Below are 12,834 nucleotides of genomic sequence, written 5' to 3'. Positions count from 1 at the left end.
CTACAGTAAATCTCATACTTCATGGTAAGATTACAGAAGCTTTCCTGTTAGAGCTAGGAACTAGATTAGAACTTTTCTATCACTGCTTCTATTCAACAATAAAATAAGACAAGAAAAGAAATAATGAAACCATTTGTAAGCCGAGATGGCGTAAAGTGAAGTATCTGACAGCTTTTTCCGTAAAAGCAAAAATCCTCTCTGGATTTCTTTCTGTTACTGAAAACAGGGACTAATGTAGGTCTTTTGTGAAAGAGAAGTGGTGTAATACAAACTTTAGGTAAGTGGGGCATACCTGTAATAAAATTGAAAAGAAAGATACAATTGGTTTTTTGATTATAGAAAATCAAGAGAATCTACAAACTAAAAACTGGGGAGAATTCAGCAAAGTTGCTAGGCATAAAATCAACATAAAAACTACTCATTTCCCTAGTAAATAGTTTGAAAATGTGATTGAAATAAATTCCTCTTCATACTAGCAGCAGCAGCAGCAGCTACAAAAAGACTCATAACTAGGAAGACACCTATTAAAGTTTGTAAGATTGTAAGTAAATAAAATCTCAGAGCAGGACTGAAGGACATAAAAGAATACCTGAGTAAATGGTGCAGTATACCATCTTGGATTGGGAGGCTTAATTTGATAACAGTGTCCACATTAGTCTGTAAATTCACTGCTTTTCTGATTATTATCCCCCTCCCTACCTTTTTGGAGCTCATGCTAAATTTGATTTGCAAACAAAGGTCTATGAAGAAGCAAAATATTCCTAAGCAGGGAGAATGTGTATACGTGTGTGTGTGTGGGGGGGAGGGGGGGCACATGAGGGGGGTAGTAATAGAGAAATAGACCTGAACAGAATTGGAAGCTCAGATGTGGCATTATACATCAATGGGTTAAGCATGGACTATGCAATAAATGTTGCCAAGATTATTAGTATTCACATTAAGAAAATGAACTAAATGTAGATCTTGACCTCGCTTTACACTTAATGATTAATTCTAGGAAGATCAGAGATGTAAATATAATAAGTAAACTTTAAAGGCTATAGAAGAATATATCAGAGAACATCTTTGACTTCAGAATAGGAAGGATTTCTTAAACAAGATTATATAAAGAAAAACTATGAAAGGAAAGATTGACAAATGTGACTACATGAAATGTATTCTCATGTAAAAAATACTAACATAAAGGGGAAAAGATGAGCTACAGACTAGGAAAAGATACATTCAACTCACATAGTTTACAAAGGTTTAGAATCCAAAATATAATGAGAATGTCCTGGTTCTTTCTATACATACCAGTAAGAGAAAGATAACTCAGATGCATATAGGCAAAATATATGATTAAGCAATACACAGAAGAGGAAATACATGAAATAAATACATGAAAAGATACACGACTTTACAAGTAACCAGGAAAATGTGAATTAAAACAATGAGATAGCATTTTACCCATCAGATAGATTTTTAAAAATGTGTGCATAGGTACATACATTGATATACATAAATGCATATGAGTTCAGCAATACTGGTAGGGCAGTGCAAGGCACTGTGTTCTGCTGGTAAGAGTATATATTCGTACTACCACCTCGGACATGTCCAAATGGTCTATTTAAATGGTTAAATAGCGATACTGTGTATAGAAGCAAAAGTAAATGAGTTAGAGCTGTATACTCACCAACATGGGTACGTTTTTGAAATAAAAACATACCGAATGAAAAAAACAAGTTGAAAAATGATGTGTGATGTGATTCCATTACATAAAATTTAAAACAAATACCGTGTTTCCCCAAAAATAAGACCTACCTGGAAAATAAGCCCTAACATGATTTTTCAGGATGCTTGTAATGTAAAATAAGCACTACCGTATTTCCCTGAAAATAAGACCGGGTCTTACATACCGGGTCTTATATTAATTTTTGCTCCAAAAGATGCATTAGGGCTTATTTTATATTACGAGCATCCTGAAAAATCATGCTATGGCTTATTTTCCTGTTAGGTCTTTCAGGGAAACACGGTAATACATAGGTATATTTATGGATATATAAGTATTTATCAAATTATAAAATGCATGAGAATGATGAACACTGAATTGTGTGGTACTGCTGAGGGGCGAAGGAGAGGAATGGAATCTGGAAGCTGTATTCAGAGGGCCTCTAATATGTCTATAATATCTTATTTAGAAAAATGAGGTAACTGAAACAAATGTCTTATGTTAGATACGCCAAAGATTGATGGTGGGTTTTCATTGGAGTCTCTGTTCTTTTGTATGTTTGAAATAATTCAAATAAAAATTCAGTTAAAAATTTTAAAACGGAAGTGTTTTAAAAGGGATTAGAAATTGTTAAATTTTAGCCATCTTGTTTAAGTGTCCACGTGTGTGTTTTAACTGTAGAGTCATTTTTCTTTTATGACGCTTTATTTTTTCTTCTGTCTACATTAGATTTTATATCTGTTTCATTTATGCTTTATTGGCTTTTATGAACATACTGTTGCCTAGTAAAACCATCAGCACATTTAAAATTGTGATTATTACCCAGTTTAATTTTACATTACTTTTATTGCCACATAGAAAGGATTTTTAAACAGTTGTGGTAATTATAAAGCTCAGGAGCTAGGGTAGGTGTCCACTAAGTTCATATATAAGTTTTCGCACAGCTCCCCATTTTAATTATTGCTAACAATGATTATATAGGGATTGTATATTATATATTACATATTATATATTAAAGGGAAAATATAGCCCTGTTTATAGTTGGGTCTCTTTTCAGTTAGAGATTTCTGGCACTGACTGAATGTTTTGGTAGGCTTTAAGCTTCATCTTTTTATTCTAGAAATGATCCCTTTGTGAACTTCTGTGATAAGTTTTAAGATTGAGCAACAGTTAATTAAAAACCAACACCCACAAGAGATTACCTGGTGGTGCAAATTTTGATGTGAAGAATGAAGTGACAGTTTTGGGAGACAGTTTTTTTGGGAGTGCCTGTATGGACTCATTTTGGAGAGAAATGGCATATTGTGGAGAAAGATGTTGGAAGATCTTTTAATATTAAAATATCTCCAAAGATACTTTTACTGAAATTATAATAAGAATCATTACATTTTAAGATTTACTGAGCTTTTCAGAGGTGGGGATAGATATATTAGGTGTCTTTTGGTTTCAGGAGAGGAATGTATCCCTTAAAAATCAGATTTATTTTTGTTATTTTATTATAACTTATAGTTTACTAAAATTGCCTGTATAAAGCAGCATAACTCTTACACCTCACATTTCTCAAATGTTTATGCTTGGTGATCTGCTTGACATTTCAAAAATTTAAATGATTTAATGCTTCATTGGTAGTGTGTTCTTAATTTTATATGCAATTTTCTTGGCAGTTATTACCTATTCTATGTACACAACTGATATATTCAGGGTTGGTCTTTAGAACTAGGACTGTGTATACCTTTTGACCTGGTTGTGTTTTGCCACTTCAGAGAAACAATAGTACGTTGTTGAAAACAACACTGAAAACAACCAACCAACCAAACAAAAAATCCTTTAAATGTAAGAAAACCGTTGCAGTGTATGTAAGCATTATTTTAAAAACCTAAACCGATAATTGAGTTCATGTGGATTTAGAAGTGTCGGAACCTTATAAAATTAATTTGTCCAATGACCTCGTTTTATAAATAATAAGTAATATTTATTGAGAACCTATCAGGAAAATATTTGGTAGTTTGTATACTTTGTTTATTCCTTATGTCAACTCTGTGAATGAGATATTTCTGTTATATCTGCTTTACAGTTCTTGTGACTTAGATTTAGGGAGACTTAATATTTTGCCAAAGATAGCAATGACTTGGTCCCTTTAACACCAGAACCTGTGATCTTTATTGTGCCACAATGCTGGTCAAAGATGAGAAAACTGAGGCCAGAAAATTCACGTTAATGGCATATGATGAACTTTGCTTAATGTCATGTGTCATCGGGAGCCAGCATGTTTAGGTTCTAGTTTCGTTTCTATTGTTTATGAAGTATATTTTGTTTTCTTTAGTATAATGCTTCATCCCAGCAACAAAGAGAAATAATTAAAAGTAGGAGCCTGGACAGGCGGCTGCAAGAACCAATAGTATTAACGAAGTGGAGACATAGCACCATTGTTCTGGACACCAATGACAAGGTAGGAGTTTTTGAGAAAATCTGCTGAGAATTTTGCCAAGTTTTTTGTTATTTTGTTTTCTCCTTAGCTGAATCTCATACCTTGGTGACTACTGTTTTATTGTATGTGGCATCAACTTGTTCTGGTGTGGGTTTTGGTTTTGAAGTGTTTTGATTTTTACACTCTGGACCTTTCTATCCACTTATAGCTTAGTGATGTATATACACCTTGATAGGTCTGAGCCTAGTAGTTGACAGATTTTTTTTATAACTCTATTTTAAAGTCACATGTCTGTTATTGTTTGTCTTCAGTCTCCAGGAGGTTTTATAGTAAAGACATTTAATTAATTTCCCTATCCCAAGGAAGATTGGACTCCTACTCCCTCTGTTCCCCTAAATGTTCTCTGCACCAAGTGCTTCGTTTATTAATCAGAAAAGTAGTATTCTCTGTTTCAAATAGGGGATGGATTTTGATGCAAATGTTAGAATGGAAAAGCCGTAAAGTTTTTAACTTCCTTGTGAGTTACATCTTTCCATTGTGGCTTTATTCTGGGGCAGGAATAGGAAATTAGTACAAATTTGCAGAACATCAGGCATGCTAATGTTAAAATTTGAAGGTGGTGGTAACACCCCCAAAATAAATAATTTTAAAAAGATATTTGTCATTGGGGACTTTTTTTTATCCTAGTATCAGGCTTCTCTTTTGGCATAATTAACAGGTTTCCTCCATTTTTAGGTATGTGAGTGAAAACAGAATGAACTTTCTTAAGGTATATTTCTCTATATTTGGGTACTTTCAGTCTTAAATTCCTTTATAAATTGCTTCAATCTGTAAGTCAAAACAAGTTTGTTTGTTTTTTTTTTTTGTAATGGGAAATTATAGGTGACTATCAAGTTGGTCTTTGTTGAATTATAAGGGGACCTTTGTAGAGCTGTAGAAATAGTCTACACACATTATCAGATGGAACTACAGAACAACAATGAAAGAAAGTAGTAACCGGTTTCTAATTTCTATTTTGTAAGGCTGTTATGTGGTTGAATGTAGAAGGCAATATGGATTGAAAAAGGATTGAAATTCGGAGCCTGTACTATTGAAGAATGCTTGAAAATACATTAGCAGTGAGGTTAACCTGAGTTAAAGATTCCTAGAGATTTTAATAGAAAAATTCATTTTACTCCAAGAACCAGAGTACAATTCAGAGTATAAAGAAAGCTCCTAAATACCATGTGTGATGCTCTAATGCAAAAGCCATTGTTAAACCGACTCCATTGCCTCTTCATACTGGAGCAAAAAGGATTGTTATTTTGGTGACGTAGACTTAAAATTTCTTACTCCTTTTTAATCTTTTTTGAGATTCATTTTTAGTCTATTATTAGAATAACTTGTATGAAGTTCTTATTACATTTCCTTTTTCATCTAATTGTTTCAGAGTTGTGAGTACATGATATTCTTGAGACCAGAAATTTGGTAGAAATGTCTTCCCCCACCCCTTACCCTTTATAAATGGAGTCATAGATAATTGCTTTATCATATAAACTTTTCTATTATCGTCACTTAGCATATACCTTTTAAAGATCTGAGGCTGTAAAAGATGGACTATACCAGAACAGACTAGTTGACTGATATAAAGGGGGAAAGTGTATATAACTTGAAATGTAATCATAGACACCTACTACTACTACTGGTATGTAGCAAATGTTATGATGACATAGGTCCTAATTGGGTTGCCAGACAACCTTGGAGGAAGGAGGTGTGTGTATGTTGCTGTGTGTACGGTATATGTGATGCATCTATTTGTTTCTGCCTATGTATGGTTTTTATTAAAACCTGCTATTTGAAGGCATTTAAGATACATATACATATACATAAATAAATGTATAAATACAAAATTGTTTTTTATAATAATTATAATTGTTATTCGTAATTACTCTAGTGTGGATTTATTTCTGTAGGACTGATAATGCTATGAAAAATAAATCATAATTACCATTCATTTTATTGATTGACTTATTTTCTAGTTTGTGGGTCATCAAATCTTCTTTTTCTCAGACTGTTTTAATATTAGATACTCTTTTAGAAGTCAAGAAGTTGACAAGTTAAAAATCTGAGCTGTCACAAAAAGTACTTAAATGAGACTAAACTGAGATTTGCACATTAAGTGTAATTTCTTTTCATAAAGCTATGTTTGATATGATTTTAATATTTATTAATAGTGTACACCTAGGATGTTTAATTTGGAAGATTGTCCCTTGAAGGGTTTTCCTTGGGAACTTTCACTGTTGCTTAGTTTCTGTGTTTACAAATTGTATAGGATATAAACCTGAAGACTTTAAGTGAATGGATGTTAATGTTTTTAAATTGTAATTTCACACAAACTTCCAGGTTTTTTGATAGTACCTTATCCAGTTTCATAGTCATAGAAAAGTAGACTGATACAGATGTGAAGAGGAATGTTCAAAAAAATTATTTGGTTTTATAGGAAAATTAATAATAGGTATTAGGATGTGATTTAAAAAAAAAAACTTTTCCTGAAATTATTCAAAGCATCTAGGGGAAGGGAGAACATTTAAATGAAGCTTGGCTATTGGTACCAAAAAAAGTTTTTTCAGTCTTCCATGCATAATCTTATAAACATCTATGGTAGGAATCACAGACCATATTTTAATATTGACAAAGCAGATTTGCTTTAAAAATGAACCTTATTGGTTCGCTCCTATTCTTGTAGGCTTCGACATTAAAACATTTTTTTTTCTAGTGAGTTATTAATCTTTAAGTCTGAGGTTTCTTCTTGGCATTTTTAAAAATCTTCTTGTTTCTGATAATTGGAATGTTAGCTCTAAATTACTTTAAATATTAATAGTAATTTAATATAATTTCTTTCATAGCTGTTGACTAAAATAAAGTTCTCATTCTGACAGTTGCCAAGTAATTCCTGTGACTATTCCTTGTCTAATCCTGGGTATTTATAGAGCAAGTTAGTAAGGTGACTTACATTTTTATGCACAAGTGTTTAGCTTTTACCTATTTTAAATATATTTCATCATGATTTTAAGTCAACATACATCATTTGTTTTGAGTAATTCTGTATGCAATATTTAAATTTAAGTAATTGGTATAAAATAGGCCATATTTCATCAACTTTAAGACATCTGCAGTTTTCAAATCAGTATCATATTGGTTTTAGAGCTGAATATAGAAGGAAAATAACTAGAAAAAAACATTTCTTAGCCTCCCCTTTTGAGCTCTCCCACTGTGAGTAGAGGGAGAAATATAATTATATAAAATAGAGTAACGTTTTTCATTACTTATTTTTTATAGGACTCTCCACCTGCCTCAAAACCCTGCTCTCCTGAAAATGAATCTTCTCCCTCTGCATCAAAGCACCAAGATACAGTTAGTATGATAGCAGCTTATAATATAATAAAGTCCACCGATTTCAATCAGTTTAATAAGTTAATTTTCTCTAAATATATTGTTTAAATATTTCTTGGGCTTCTATTAAATTTCATTGGTTTTTAAAAAATAATCAGTTAAAATAGGTTTAAATTAAAAATCAGATTTTATTGATTTTAAAGCCCCTTTTTGTGCAAAATATGGTATCTTCATGGTTAATTTCTATACCATATTTGTAAATGATGAATTTGTTTGCTTTTAAAAATAAATATAAAAGTCCCTGTAGAATTTTGCCAAATTATACTTTACCCTTTTTTCCTCAGGCAAACAGTCCAAAGGTAAGAAGCAATTCCCTCCTTAATGAGCATAGATGCTTGCTGTTTTTTTCTAAGCTGTAAAATACATTGCCGCTCTATCCCGGGTGAATGTTGGACAGACGTAACTCACCTTTAAATTTCCCCTGAACTGAAAAACCTTCGAATGACTTCTCTTCAGGCACCCGACTTAACTGGGGTGAAATTTTACTTGCTCTCTGTATCTGATGTCCCTCCCAGTCTTTCCTGTCATTTGCTGATCTGGCTCTTCCACTTTAATGGTTTCCTGTTTGTTTTAGAATGAAGACTGAAATTTTTAGTGAGGACTGTGAGATTGTGCATGTTCTGGCTCTTGACTGTGTCTCCAGCCTCACCTCATACTTCTTGGTCCTAATCTTTCCTCCTGGCTTGTTTTCCGGCAGCTACTCCGCTTTTCAACTCGAGGTCCTTGCACCCTTGTTCTCTGCCCACTGCTACATTTCTCTCCCATCCCTTTGCCTGATTATCTTCTGTTTGTTCATTAGCACTCAGTTCAAACTTTGCTTCGCCAGAGAATTTTACTCAAATCTTATAGATTTGGTCAGGTTTCCCTGTAATACTTACTCTTCATAGCATTTAATTATGTGTTATCTGATTACATAAAATAGAGTAACTCTTTTTTCATTTCTTGTATCTTCTAGGAACCTTGAACCCTCTATTAATGTCTGTCTTCCCCACTAGACAAAGAAAAGCTTCATTAGAGCAGGAAGGGAGTCACTCCAATACCTATTGCAGGGGCAGATAGGAGCTGTTTAGTAAAATTTTGTGGAATGAATACCGTATTTCCCCTAAAATAAGACCTAGTCAGACAGTCAGCTCTAACGTGTGTTTTGGAGCAAAAATTAATATAAGACCGGTCTTATTTTACTATAAGACCGAGTATAATATAATATAATATAATACCGGGTCTTATATTAATTTTTGCTCCATAAGACGCATTAGAGCTGATTGTCCAGCTAGGTCTTATTTTCGGGGAAACACGGTACGTTAAACTTTGAAAGCTTTTTAAAACAAACTTTTATTGTTACTTCCTTATTTTATGAGACTATAATAGGCTGTACTTATTAGGATACTTCTAATTTCTTAGAAGCAAGAATTTCCACAGATGGGGAAATTCACTTTTCTAACTCATTCTGTTCCCTTACCTAGTCAGCTCTTTCTTTTATAGTTCATATCACATGTCCATATTTCCTTCTGACCTTGCTCAGGTAGTTCCCCTGTCGACAGTGGTCCTTTGCTTTTCTTAGTTACACTTTACAGTTAAATCCTGTGCTTGCTCTTTAGGAGGCCTTGCCAGACTAACCTCAGCATGATAATGATCTTTGTGTCTGAACTCCAAAGTTACTTACTGCATTGAATGGTATGAAATGTACCTCGTGTACCCCTTGTTTCCCTACTAAGGTTTTAAACTCCTAAGGGGTGAATAGGGACTATGTTCCTACTTTTTATCCTTTACATTATTTAACACATAAACACAAGTGGTTTTGTATCTAAAGTGCTGTTACTACAGTACTCTGTATTAGTCCATCTAGAAAAAAGCAGAAACTCTTTTTAAGTTATTTTAAATATAGGTCATATATAATTCTTAAGAAGACCTTTTATAAGTTATTTATATTTTGATAAAAGGGAATTTCTAGGTAATTTTAGAAACAGGAATTTGTAAATGATCCACGAGGAGTTACAAAGGACTGTTTGCAAATTATTTCCCCATGCATTGGCCATTTTCTGAAGTTTGAAAGCAACTACATCATCCTGGACTCATGGTACCCTCTGACGGCCATAATAGGGAACTGCCTCACCAGTATTCTGTTTCATTCTTTGTGTAACTTCAGGTGAAAACAAACCAAAACAATGAACAGCTGTGTTAATTCCACAAGAGGAATTACTCTGATTTCACACCTCTGCTCATTTCCCTCACAGTGGGCAATGCTGGGAAACACCTCTTCCATGATGTCTTGCCGTTCCTCACTGAGGATTTTGCCCCCCTTGATTTCTTCCCTGGCCCTTTGCTCCCTCTTCTCCTTCGCCTTGTTTCCACCGAGTCTTTCCCATTCTTATCCAGTCAATACAAGAAAATATCCTCTCACCCTCTTGTGAGTTAAAATCTGGTTGGTATAAAGTCTAGTGGTAAGAAAAAGGAAGCTACAAATTTAGAAACGAAAATGATATCATAATTAGTGTTATCTACTGATGTCATCTTACAATTTCAGCAAATTTCCCATCTACCTCTCCAAACTCTTCTGTTTTATTTTGTTTTTATAAAAGCTTTATTGAAGTGTAACTCATGTAGCATACAATTCACCTATTTAAAGTGTACAATTCAGTTGTTTGTAGTGTATTCAGGTATGTACAGCCATCATCACAATCAATTTTAGAATATTTTCATCACTTCAGAAAGAAGCCCTTTGCTCATTTGCTATCATGCCTCTACTTCTACATCCCACCGAACCCTAAGCAACCAGTAATCTTTCTGTCTCATTAGATTTGCCTATTCTGAACATTTCATATGATTAGAATCATATACACTATGTGGTCTTTTTTGACAGGCCTGTTCACTTAGCATGATATTTTCCTTCAATCTCTTCTAATCAAACCAGATTTAAAGTTCCATCCCTTAATATAAATTTTAAACATGTTCTTTTTTTGTTTCATTTCCAGTTTTCAAATGCATTATTGTTATTTTTCATAGTCCCTTCAAAGCATTTTTTGAAATCGGCAGTGTATATGTTTTAAAAATATAATAATATATTTCTCTACAGTATGACTACACTACAGATTAAATAGGATTTTGTGGGCTGATTTATGAATCTAATTTTTTTTATTTGTCCCAATATGCCTATGAGAATATGCATTTTAAAGTTCCAGATGACTAAATGCTGAATAAAATTTTAGATATGCAGTTTGGAAACTTGAGCTATTTAACCTGTATTTCCAATTATCGTATAAATAAATGCATTACCCATTTCAGAGAAAAGGACATTTTACCACTTTCTTTAACAAAAGTATTAGTGGACTAATTTGGTAGTTTCTTTCGTTGAATAATACTATTCTAAAGTCTTTTTGGAAAAAAACGTAATTTAAGTATCTGATTTTTAAATAACAACTGGTTTAAAAATTTTTTTATTGATGTGAAATTCACATAAAATCAACCACTAACCGTCTTAAACTACACAGTTCAGTAGCATTTAATATATTTACAGTGTGTGCAGCTATTCCTTCTACCTTGTTTCAGGACATTCTCATCACCTCAAAGGGAAACTCATACCCATTAAGCAGCCGGTCCACATTTCCCCATCTCCCCTCCCTCTCCCTCACCCTCTCCTTTCGCTTGCTGTCAGCCACTAGTTTGCCTTCTGTCTCTGTGGATTTACCTGTTCTGGAAGTTTCTGGTTCTTTTTCAACACTATGTCATTGTGCAAGTTTACTTTTTCTGTATTAAAAGAATCTTAGTATGAAACGATTATGATATGATTAACTGAGGATAAGAATTTTGATGGACTCTTGATTTTGATACATAATACTTGTTAGTACTGGGAAATGCCTGTTTTACTAGATGAACGCTACATTGGTTAGAAGTTCTGGAGCCTGCAAAGTGTTTATGAACCTGTGAAAGTTTTCCCAAATTACTTCATAGAACTGACATTTTATTATCTTCTTGCCTCGTTAGGATAGGATAGTCTTACTACAGTCTTTTTGGTTAAAATTTAACCATATTTTGCTAATCCTTATTAAAACATTTCTGCTTGTTTTCAATATGAAGTTTTCTTTGAGTATCAACTGTAATTAGACTGATATATTCATGTGTGATATGTGCATTTTTTCATAAGATGTTATTTTAGTAAGCAACACAAAAGCATTGGTTGATTTTGAGTCATACTAAAGTAAAGAAAGTACACCAGATAGTTTTAAATAAAAATCTGAATTTCCCCCCCAAATCTCTTGTATAGCCAAACCTATATAATTCATCTGCCTACTTGGCATTTTTTTATGTCAGATTCAGAAACTTAAGTGTTTGAAAGTTAAAGCTTTCTTATATTTTCTTCTTGTGATAGCGCTGCCCATTTGTTGGTTAATTTCTCCAACAAATATGTGTTGAACTACATGCTAAAAGCTGTACTGGCACTGGTCATACGTTGATGACCAGATGTGGGGACAGATGTGGTTCCAGCATACAGCCTGATGGAGTAGACAGTGAATAAATAATAGATTGTAGTTGTACTTTGCATTAAGTACAACAAACGAAACCAACTAGGGGCAGTAGGAAATAATGAGATGCGTGGAGGAGCTCCTACGTAGGAGTGGTCAGGGAAAGCACTAAAAAAGTGTCATTGAAGCTGAGATACCACCATCTACCCAGCTGCTCAAGCTTGGGAGTTTCCTTCCGATCTTCCCCCTCACCCTCACATCCAGTCCCTGTCCATTCTGTCTTAATCTCTCTCAAATTCGGGCTCTCTGCACTCTCACTGTCACTGTCCTAGCTCAGGTTTTCAACGGCTCTTAACAGTGATTATTAGAACAGTATTCTAGTTAGATCCCAGTCTGCCACCCTTTCTTAGTTCATTCCTTCTGCTGCCTCATTACCTGCTACTTCACCTCACCCAATAGTCGTGGAACTAAAAGGCCCTCACGTATGGTACGCCCTCTGTAGCGTCTTTGCCTTTGTCCTGTTTGTTATCCTCTTGTTCATCTCCTCTTTCCGTCTAGCTAACTCTTACTCTTTAGCTCAAGTGTCAGTCTCCAAAGCCTTCTCTTACTCATCCTTTCTTTCCCAGGTTGAGTTAGATACACCTTGCTCATAGCACTTACCGCATTGTATGGTAATTGTTTTTATATTTGAACATTTTGGATATGACACATTTTGTTCTTATTTTATGTTCAAGTTAGAGTGCTTAATACTTAGAGTATTAGTATTTGGGTCTTGATCCCTGTGAGAATTTTGTGAAAGTTCTGGA

At 33.8% G+C, this 12,834-nt stretch overlaps 1 protein-coding gene across 8 annotated transcripts in view; it reads left to right on the top strand.

Annotated features, from left to right (window-relative positions):
• ARHGAP12 (Rho GTPase activating protein 12) overlaps window positions 1-12,834 on the top strand; it is a 159,210-nt gene that overhangs the window by 63,543 nt on the left and 82,833 nt on the right. For 4 of the 8 annotated variants that reach the window (XM_033106069.1, XM_033106070.1, XM_033106064.1 and 1 more), the window contains 3 exons: window positions 4,032-4,157; window positions 7,455-7,529; window positions 7,853-7,867. In XM_033106069.1, coding sequence (XP_032961960.1) covers window positions 4,032-4,157; window positions 7,455-7,529; window positions 7,853-7,867 — 216 coding nt within the window. The remainder of the gene's footprint in view (window positions 1-4,031; window positions 4,158-7,454; window positions 7,530-7,852; window positions 7,868-12,834) is intronic. The other 4 variants (XM_033106071.1, XM_033106067.1, XM_033106072.1 and 1 more) reach the window with 2 other exon arrangements.

The sequence above is a fragment of the Rhinolophus ferrumequinum genome, chromosome 5 (genome assembly GCF_004115265.2).
Source record: "Rhinolophus ferrumequinum isolate MPI-CBG mRhiFer1 chromosome 5, mRhiFer1_v1.p, whole genome shotgun sequence".
Classification (NCBI taxonomy): domain Eukaryota; kingdom Metazoa; phylum Chordata; class Mammalia; order Chiroptera; family Rhinolophidae; genus Rhinolophus; species Rhinolophus ferrumequinum.
The sequence above is the reverse complement of the archived record's forward strand: the minus strand, read 5'-3'. Positions and strand labels throughout refer to the sequence as shown.